General features: G+C 38.2%; 1 protein-coding gene, 1 long non-coding RNA gene and 1 pseudogene across 2 annotated transcripts; 1 reads left to right on the forward strand and 2 right to left on the reverse strand.

Annotated features, from left to right (window-relative positions):
* Nucleotides 1–642: 642 nt before the first annotated feature.
* On the reverse strand, nucleotides 643–1,635 carry LOC111784023 (transcription factor bHLH106). Its single transcript, XM_023664845.2, has 2 exons — nucleotides 1,325–1,635; nucleotides 643–1,240 (listed from the first exon to the last, which is right to left on the reverse strand). Exons 1-2 carry the CDS (start codon nucleotides 1,574–1,576, stop codon nucleotides 824–826), a joined length of 669 nt encoding a protein of 222 aa, XP_023520613.2. The 5' UTR covers nucleotides 1,577–1,635; the 3' UTR covers nucleotides 643–823.
* Nucleotides 1,636–2,336: 701 nt separating this feature from the next.
* Nucleotides 2,337–4,111, forward strand: LOC147791407 (uncharacterized). Its single transcript, XR_015422311.1, has 4 exons — nucleotides 2,337–2,519; nucleotides 2,596–2,856; nucleotides 2,948–3,019; nucleotides 3,726–4,111. It is a non-coding gene; the product is annotated as an uncharacterized LOC147791407 (long non-coding RNA).
* Nucleotides 4,112–8,352: 4,241 nt separating this feature from the next.
* On the reverse strand, nucleotides 8,353–8,884 carry LOC147791408 (14 kDa proline-rich protein DC2.15 pseudogene; annotated as a pseudogene).
* Nucleotides 8,885–10,937: the final 2,053 nt, after the last annotated feature.

Below are 10,937 nucleotides of genomic sequence, written 5' to 3' on the forward strand. Positions count from 1 at the left end.
CATTGGACTTAATACGGTTCACTTCTATGCACGTAGTTGTCACAAATAAAAATTACAATAAAGTCAGTACAAATCTCATGCACATAGATAAATGAATTCCATAAAGCCATATCACGAATTGGTGATACAATTCCCATGCAATAAACCATAAACAATAGGACAGACAAATCAATTCACACATATCTAATGGTATGAAAAGCATGAAAACAATAATATCCAACAAGAAAATAATGTAAAGCAGCCTCATAAAATTTGAGGTTAAAAAAAGGAGAAACCAAAATAAATGGAGATTAAAATGGAAATAGAAGGAAAATAAATGATGTACTGAGTAACTGACCATTGAGTGAAGTGGGTGAGTGAAACCAAACCGTGAGAGAGCATGTTTGAAGTTTTGTGGAAGCAAAAGAGAGGGAAATAAATAATCCGTAAATTAATAGTGTTGAAAAGAAAAGGAACAAAAATGATTTAGAATATATTGCATGTGTAATTATTAAAAGGAACACTTATTTAGTTACTCATTACATACTTTATTTACTTATTCCAGAAAGAATTTTAAATTTTATTTATTTATTTATTTATTTATTTATTTATTTAAAAATATTAGAATTGTTTGACGAAAGAGCACATATTTGGAGAGTGAGGTTTGTTTAAGAAAGAGTGGAGGTATTCTTAACAAAAGAAAAAACACTCAAACGTACACACAAACAAACAGAAGCATTAGAGGAGAAGATGATTAGAAAGCCATAAAACCAAACCCAAAACAATGAAAAATGCAAAAAAAGAAAAAAGAAAAAAGAAAAAAGAAAAAAGAAAAAAAGATTTTTCATTTGTGGGCAATTACAAGACGCCTCCTCTTGGATCTATCGCTACAATTGGAACGCTCAAGAAGAGATTTCAAAGCGTTTTGAAGGAAGTGGAGGGACTCAAGGCTGTGGTGGTGGTTGGCGGCGATAAGAAGAACATTGCGAATTCTGCCGCCCACAGTGACGATGTCGGCCCTCACAGTCTTCAGCTGCAGCGAATTCAGGATGTCGTTCAGCTCCGGGATGAGGTCCGACCTGTCCTCGCAGCAAAGAGAGGCCTTGAAGAGGAGACGTCCGTCGTCCGATTCCTCGCCGGAGAGCACGCTGATCTCGTCGCTCTCGGAAGGGAAGGTTTCCAGCTCCGCAATGTCTGCGGTCTGATGCTTCAGCTCTTTTACTCGCTCTACCACTTTTGCCAAAAGCGATGCCTTGTCGGTCTGATCAAATTTGCACCCATTATGCCATTGCTTGTGTCTCTCAATTCAACAACACTTTATTACAAATTAATATTTACATTATACCTTGGAATTACATGGAAGAAGAGTCCGAAGCTTATCAAGATGAGAGTTGATTCTCTCTCTCCTACGCTTCTCAGCTTCCTTGTGATTCTTCAGCGCCGCCAGGGCTCTGTCATGGGGCGACGGAAGCGCTGTCTCGGTGGACAAGCTTTGGGCCGCCGGAAAGCTGCAGGATCCGGAGGCGCCCCTCAGCCTCAACCCTTTGTTCTGGGCTAGGAATCTGTAAAGCTCACAGCTTTCATCCGCCTGCATCATTAGGTTTTTCCTCGAAATATAATTTTTTTCTTTTTTTTCTTTTTTTTCTTACTGAAATTTGCTAAAGTGAAACTGCGTCTGGGGGAAGCTTTCGGTGGGTTTTTATAATTTATTTCCCCTTTTTCTTTTTTCTTTTTTCTTTTTTCTTTTTTCTTTTCTTATATAATATTATTATTTGTTTCTCTTCTCCACAACTTGCAGTTAAGTACTATTGTTTTCATTTGAGTAAAATAAAAAACCATGCTACACAATTTCATTCATAAGAAGATCAAATGTCCTCATTGGATTGATTAATATTTGAAATTAAGGGCAAATTCTCACTCAAATCCAAGTACTATGCCGTGGAAATATTTCAAACTTTATATCCACATGGGTCAATTAAGGCCTTTAAAACGTGACCTTGGTCTTCATGTCTCGCCTAAGGCCTTTAAATAAATTAATACAAATTGAAATAATAACAATAACATAATTTATTTACCTTATGCTACTAAATGAAAATGTAACTAACCTATATACTAACTTATTGTAATAACCTAAAATAATGATAATATGTATTTTGTATTTATTTGTGGTGTGTTTGTTAATAATAATAATAATAATAATAATAATTTAAAAAAAAAAAACCGAAAAATGAAAACGAAGCAGCTGCTGTAAAGGGGGATGAGGGGCGACAGACGCGTAGGCTGGAGGCGTGGGAATGATGAATGGATTAGTAGAGGGTGTGGAAGCGTATTAGGGCCTTGATTAGGCTTTAAAAAGGAAGAAAAACAAAGAATAGCAATTAGGGAAAAACCCAGAAAACAGAGGAGGAAAAAGTCTGAGAATTCGAGTTTGGTTGCTTACGATTGGTTGTCAATCGAGGGTAAAGGAAGAGAGGTTGTTGCTGAGGAATCCTTTGAGGAAGGGGATACGGCCATGAGCTGAATCGGACGGTGATTCGAAGGTAACGAAAAACCCATATCACCGAACCTTTAAATCTCGATATCTTGGTTCATACTGCATAATAAATTATGAAAGAGGGCTTGTTAGAACCGTAGTTAGGAGATCTATAAAGTTGTAGAAGAAATCAGAACGAAATTCGAGCTGTAGAGATGAAATTTTTGCTTCGGGACACAACGGGTATTAAAGGAAAAGATTGGGAAAAATTGCAGGAAGGAGAGGTTGAAGACGAGCACGTGAAGGACACGCGAGGCGCGTGGGAGGCCGCGAGTGGAAGTGCGACTATGCACGGATCAGGCGTGTGAGAAACGAACCCCGATCTTGTGTTGGCGCATGAGCAGGTATTTTGGCTCCCAGTTTGTCCCGTTCGACTCCATTTGACCTGTCCTATCAAAATTGGTCTATACTTATGTTGAAATTGATAAAATATAGGTCTAATAGGAAGGAATTGTGTTGAAATACTATTAAACGTACATTCAAGGGGGAAAAGGAGTTCGAAACCAAGTAAGTAGCATATCGATCCTTGAACTAGTTCTTAACTTGTTGACAACATGTGAGTATGTTGTTTACTTGATTAAGAGCTTAGTATGTTAAAATGAGCTTTGATGATATTGAATGTTTATTGTATATTGTGACTGCATATTGTGACTGCTTGCCTGTGATGTAAGCATGATATAAATGATTGCCAGAATGTTCTATATGTTGAACATGATGCATGTATGAAAGCATGCAGTAAATGTGAGTATGTTATGCATGTTAATGGAAAGGTTATGACTCTAGGATATGCTTATTGGTTGTTGAGCTATAGCTTATTTATATGAGTATGATAGTTTACTAATTCCCGCAGAGTTCCTAGCCAACGCGCTGTGTGCTAAGTCAGGGAGCATGAGTACTCTCCTGACCGTTGGTATATGAGATAAACAGGCCGCCAGAAAAATTAGTAGACGGGCCGTATTTGACCGAGAGCGAGTCTTACATACGAGTCCGAAAATTCTAGATAAGCATATCAAAAGAGAGTCAATAACCTAAGCTGGAGGTAGCTGAGATACCTCATTAACGAACAGATGACTCTAGTAAGAGAACTAGGAGTCAATGATGAATAAAACTTAAAAACACCTGGAAAGATTAGTTATGAACTCTTGAATGATAAGCTAGCTACTTACTGAGTAATCTAAGTACTCATCAAAATTATTATAACTTTTCTTTCCAGATTTAGATGATGCAGGCCAACCGAGGACGAGACCAGCGGGCTAGATACTACTGGGAATCCATGTCTGAGTCTGTTTATGTAATTATGTTTTCGTTGTCAAGAATTTATCTTGGTCGTATTAAGTTTTTAAAAAGTACTGGTTTTAAATGTTTTTGTTTACTGGATGTTTTTTTTTAGAAATATTTTGAGCATATGTTTGGGTGTTAGAGTATGTTATCGTTGTTAATGGTAACTCCTGTTAATCGCATTGACGATGAGCGGGTGTTACACTTATAGTCTACTAAATTCAAATTATGAAACTACCTAAGCATGTGCCACGATCTTCTAATTGTGATGTCGCTGTCAGCCGTACAAGGGAGCCTTGTCTTTACCTGAAAAATAAGAGTAGCATATGACTTGAGTATTTTAAGAAATACTCCGTAAGCGACCCCTTATTGAGGTTACATGCAAACATATACAATTTCATGAACGGGACTTATCATAACAGTCTATTTTCCTACCGCGGCTATCGTAAACGAGCAATGATGTGTACTTAATTTTCCTCCACACAGTTCACACGTGTGAGTATGAACCCATCAGTCAGTTCGCACACCTCTTGGGCCCCTTTCTGGTCAGGCGAGCATTCTCTGGTAGCTGTTGATGCTAGATACCCATTAGGAATAACAATCATCTTGGCAGCATTATAGTAAACATAATGATCGTTTTCCTGCATCGTAATGTACACGTTCATACTATCGTGAAGGAGAAGGGGTATCCCCTATGCATGAGCACAAAATAATGCATGAGGTCCCTACGTTTTTTTCATTTTCATTATCATATACTACAACCCCATCAGCATCTTCCTTCATATCATATCATTTTATTATATCGTTTATCATATCTTCCATGTGTGTATCGGGGTTGTATTTCATGTCAATTAGTCATTTTGCATGTCAATCATATCATATTATTTATGTTGCACAAATGTCATACCATAACGTTTTCATGCTTCCAGACGTAACAATTCACATCATGCACATATCATATCATATGATATATCACAACAATCATATAACATATCCCGAGCATGTTTTCAACATATTATATCTTAACATATCATATCATAAACATATCAATTCATCAAATACAACATAGCATTCATGCATCATAACACATGCATATCATTTCATAATAGTTTGCATATATGAGCATATGACACGTGTCATCATAAAGCACACAATTATTGATTTCGTACTTAAGCACATTAAGCTAGCATACAATTTAATGGCACGTGCATAACCACGGGCATGTGCCAACATACAGCAATTAACGCGTAACCTACAATGGGTGAGCCACTTACTTGGTAGGCCTTAGCCAAAGTACTCCCTAGAATATAACGTAAGCTCCTAGCTCCTCGTGGACGTTCTACGCTTCCGTTGGTGGTTGGTTCCTTAAACAGGGCCAAAACCAAGTCCGGGAGGGTCGGAACGGTGTCAAACGGGCTGGAAACAAGTTTCACGAGCCGAATAAGCCGCCGGAGTCGCTGAGCCGCCGCCAGAGCCGATGAAGCCGCCTGAGCCGAGAGGAGCCACACTGCAGACATGACACGTGGCACAATCCAAGAGCGACGCGTGTGTAGGCGTCTCGGGTCGAGGCACGGGTTAACGGGCCGCTCGCGGGTCTCAGACCGAACACGGGTGACGGGCCGCACGGTGATGGGCCGGTTCGTGGGTGACGGGCCGCGGGTTGATGGGCCGACTCGCGGTTGAAGGCCGGGTGTTTGGGCTGCGGGTAACGTGGGTTCTGGGCTGACCGAAGGGACAGGGTTCGATTCGGGTTTCTGGATCCGGATCACGGGTCGGACTTCGTCCTCTTCGCTCGACTGCCTGCGCGATTTTCCGGCGGTCTCTCTCTCTCTTCGACAACGTCGTCTCGACGTCCTTTTCCCTCTTTTTTCCCCCGTTCCTGAGCTTATCCTTCACCCTAACCCTATTTTTGGTACAGATTTTCGTTGGTAAGGGCCTCGCACTCCCGGATCTGGAGAAGCTCGGAAGTCCGCCGTTCCGTCTTCCTTGCCGACGGTGTTCAGTGTACGGGATTCGTGTAAAACCTACTCCTGATGTGTGTAAAGGGTTCTGGGATTACTTTTGTGGTGTGAAATGGGGGTTTTTGACGTCGATTCGTACGGTTCAGCTTCGCTGGAGTTCCGTCGGTTTTCTGTTCTCTCTCCTTTTTCCTTACCGTTTTCGTTTCTTTGCAGGTTCTTTCAGGATGGCTGAAGGTCGGGGATGCGATTTATGGCATCCCAGCCCTCGGCCGCCCTTTGTGGGTCGTGTGCGAGCGAAAACTCCAGCGTCGCTGGAGTTTTCGGCTCTGCCGACGACCATAATTTTTTTTCTCGATTCCGTTACATTAATGGTATCAGAGCCAGTCACCGGACGATGTGCCGGCCTTCTCGTTGTTCCCCTTAGGGGGGTAGACACGAGGCGGTGTGCCAGTAAGGACGCTGAGCCCCAAAGGGGGGTGGATTTGGGGGCGGTCCCACATCGATTGGATAAAGGAACGAGTGCCAGCGAGAACGTTGGGCCCCGAAGGGGGGTGGATTGTGATGTCCCACATTGGTTGGGGAGGAGAACAAATCACCCTTTATAAGGGTGTGGAAACCTTCCCCTAGCATACGCGTTTTAAAGCCTTGAGGGGAAGCCTGAAAGGGAAAGCCCAAAGAGGACAATATCTGCTAGCGGTGGATCTGGGTCGTTACATCCAATCTCGAACAAATTGGATGTGTAGTACTTCTTTACACATGACCCACACTTGCGAGCGTGAATCCTCCGGGCGCTCGCCTGGACCCTCTAATCAAGCTAATCTGTAATGACGTCTGGAAGTTAGCGGAACCCCATAGTGTCATGAACTATTCAAACTTGATAGTATGGGTAATTATCATAGGTTTAATGTATGGAGCACAATTGCGAGTATGAACTATTTATTGGGCTGTTTTTCTTGAGGCTTCAACTCTACCGTAGAAAGGAGAGACTTAAAATATAAATATATCTAAGAATAGTTTAACAATCCTCACATTTGTGCCGATCAAGGTAGGTCTTAAAGAAAGATACTCTAATTTTCCATACGTTAATAACTTCGCCTACGAAATGGCTTTAATGTTGGCTTGGTTGAATGACTTGTATGATGTACGAATGACGAATCTTTCATGATTGTTTGATGCGTTTTGTGTTATGTTATGTTTATGCAATGATACAAGATGTACTATAATATGATTATGTCATGTTATGGAACTATGTTGTGATACTAATGTTGTAGGATGCATGAACCTCCATATATTACACTACATAAACTACAATATCATGTACGTCGTGGTATTATGCACGCTCCTTTCCCTCCATAGCTTCTGCCAACGTGAGTTTAAGCTAGCCCAACAAGTAGACTTAGAGGATATGTATACGAGTCTGCTAGGTGGATCTATGTGTGCATGTGTAGAGAAATATTACACATTCAACTCTATCCAGACTAAAAAGTAGAGATCGTTGCATGTATTTGCATTTTCTGACCGCAACAGTGTGATTATTTACTGAGTATTTTTTTAAATTATCAAACCAAGTGCTATTTTTTTTAGATGAAGGTAAGACAACCATGTAGGGTCACTATATAGGCTATGAGAATGAAGGTATGATAGTTGCATTTTCTATTCAAGTTATAGCCCTTAGGTTAGATATCAAAATTAGTTACTTAACATTAATGTTTAAAATATGGAAGTCTCGATTTTATGGAATTGAAAAAAAAATATATACAACAAAAATACTAATAAATTAAATTAATAATAAAAAAAACTATTTTACAATTTTAAATATATTAAAATACTTATCATTGACTCGAGATAAAAGAGGCATATGATAATGTAATTAATATGAATTATAATGGATAACAATTCAAAAATTATGAAAAGGTTGTAATAAATAATTATTAGAAAAAAAAAATTAATTGCCGAGCTTAGTGAACCACCAATTATTCATGGTCTTTTTCAAAATTAAAATTAAAGTTGTTTCTATAAATAATTAAATAAATAAATAAAGAAAAGAAAAAGAACAATGTAGCAATTATCTCTCCAATTTGCTTTTCATTGACCGTGACCGAGGGTATTGATACGGACTATTGTATTCTTTTTTCATTAATATGTCGATATCTAATATTGTCCACCAAATCCACTTTTTAATCATATTGTATAAAATTGACCTTAGATTTAATAAAAATATCAACACATAATATTAATAATAACCCTCTTCCTCGTTTAGAATAGTAAATTCTTATACGACGGTTTAAATATTCTCATAAATTTTTCAAAAGTTCCTATGGACTATGAGATCTCACGTCGGTTGAAAAAGAGAACGAAACAAGATTTGAGTGTTAATATTACTCTCTTTAATTTTTCGTCATGAAAATTTTGAAGTTAAGGGTTTATTATGATTTCATGCGGTTTCAAACATATGCATCGTCAAATTTGTAATAAGACACAAGAATAGACGAAAAACGTTGTTCATTTGAAAAAAAAAACTACGTACCATTATGTTACATTGCATTGTAATGAAACTATAAAAAGATGGTGGAATTCTGAGAAGATTTCCAAACCCATCAAAACACGACGTACGACCAAACCGATTATTTAAACACGACATTGAAATGGAAAATTGAAGAAGAAACAAGAAACGGAAATGAAAGGATTTGGTTTCAAGCAGGGCATTGGAAGCCAGACGGAACCTTCTTTCCACAGTAGTTCAAAAGCAAGCTGAGGGAAACTGAGAGGTCAATCTTGAGACCCAAGGCTCTGGCCTTCACCGCAGTGCAAAGGCACACAGCAGCTTCCAGGTCAACAAGGCCTTGGATTAGGGTGCAGCATGGGGATTTTGGTGGTGAGCCGATCACTAAGTGCATTAGATCATCCAGCAAGTCGGCGCAGACGCCAAGCTTGAGGGTGTCCCTGGTGCACTTGGGGAGTGATGGTTGCTGCCTTGACGGGGTGGGCTTGTGGGGCTTGGGTGGCGGCGGTGGGCAAGGGACATAGGTGGAGTTGACCATAGTGAAGAAGAGGAGGTTGAGGAGGAGGAGGAGGGCAATGGGTGAAGAGAGCTTGGAAGCCATTGGTGGAGAGATATTGAAGGGTTTGTAGGTTTGTGCTATGGCTTGTGAAGAATTATGAGAAGGGTTAGGGTTTTTATAAATGAGGTTTAGGAATTTGTTGTATTTTAAAACAAAAATTCCTTATAAATTGCTCGATATCAAACACCTAACTCTTTGAGTTAATTTATTAAGTTTTGAGGAATTGATTTGAGAGATGGGTTTTTAATTAGTTTGTCTTTTTTTTTTAAATATTATAAAAATGTCAAATGGCCTATAAACTAGATGAAGTGATGTTGGATATCAAATACTTTTTTAAATAAATTATTGCGGTTTGTATGGTTGGAAAATAAATTGAGATTATTTTTAGCACAAATAATTTTTACAAATATAATATGGTTTTTTTTAAATATATCTATGAGATTATTATTACATGCATGCTTCGAAAATCTTTTAAAATTTAATTAAGATGAAAATGGTTATAAGATAAAAGATCTAAAAAAAATAAAAAATAAAATTAGACTTTTATTTAGGATTCCAAAAATGAATTTTAAAACATATATTAGACGGTTAAACTTCGATAGCATGAAACCCATAAAAACGTGTTTGAATAAGATATTAAAAGAATGAAAAATTGAAATATAAACAAAACTCTATCGAAAGTCTCTCCCAACTTCTCTAGCAATCCTTGTGGTGCTTAAGGTGTCTTTGCCTTTACCTAAAAAATAGAAAATATTGATTATAAAAAATATTTAGTAAATAATCTTAGTTCTAGGATTAGTAGATACAATCATAAACAAAGTCTTAATTAGATGATTAATGTTACTTAAGGGGTGGAATGTAATTAAAGGAGTAAAACAATGTTTTGAAAAAAAATATACCATAAATAGAAGTGAGTTATTGGATCAATCGCCTAATTTGAGTTGGATATCAACATCAATTTTTTGAAGGAAGAATCGCCGTTTAAGGAGGTCATCTGAGTAAGTTAAATTCTTGAACCCTCTTTTTATTCATTGTGTTAATTTTGTAGCAATAGTTCAAATTTGAACTAGGGAATCACGTTTTAGTTTTAGAATTAAATTTTGTACCAAGCACGAACTAAAACATGTTATATACCTAATGTCATGTCATGTCATGTAAAGTAAAGTAAAGACATGTTATAGATTATATTATACTAATGATGATGCATGATGAAAGCCATGATGAATACTATGCATACATGTCTCGTATGTGTACTATGACATGAATAAAAGGATAAATGAAATGATTCTTACTGATTTTAAGCCATTGGGACCTCACGCATTTATGTATGTTGTGCATCATGATACATCTCCGTTATGTTAGTACATATGTGTACTTTTGATATTTATGTTCGTCATGATATCATGTGGGTCTTTCCCTCTGTGGTGTTCGGCGCGTCAGCACATTTAACCCAACGAGTCAAGCCTTAGGGGTATGTAAACGAGTCCATCCTTAACGGTCCATGTGCGCATGTGAGCTGTAACGACCCGAAATTTTCTACTTAATTTAAGGTCGCTACTGTATACGTACCATAAACATTGAATGCGGAAGACTTTATTTGAATTCCATAAAACATAACCTTTATTTTAAAACAAAGTCATGGACTTACGTGTTTTGAAAACATCTTCAAAACGACACAACAAAAGACTAAATAAAATGAATAAGAGTTTAAGTTAAAAACATCCTATTCTAGCCCAGGTCTAAGAAAATAAATACCTCTACCCTCTGCATGTGCCTTGGTCTCGAGTTGCGATGTCGTCGTCAACCGTACCAGAATGCCTTGCCTTAACCTGAAAAATGTAGTAGCATATGACTTTAGTATTTAAAGAAATACTCAGCAAGTGACACCACTATTGGGGTTAAATGCAACAATCACATGCAAATGAAATGATGAGACCTATCTTTCGTTTCGTTTTCCCTACGATGCTGTCGTAACGGATAATTTTGGACGTGTACCATATACTCTACACATAGCCCATACGTGCGAGTATGAGCTCACCAGCTAATTCGCACACTGCTGGGCCACCTTCCTTATCCGGTGGGCATACTCTGGGAACCCCTTAGGCCAGACACTCGCTAGAACTA

This window comes from Cucurbita pepo, chromosome 8 (assembly GCF_057944985.1).
Source record: "Cucurbita pepo subsp. pepo isolate OVF chromosome 8, ASM5794498v1, whole genome shotgun sequence".
Taxonomy (NCBI): domain Eukaryota; kingdom Viridiplantae; phylum Streptophyta; class Magnoliopsida; order Cucurbitales; family Cucurbitaceae; genus Cucurbita; species Cucurbita pepo.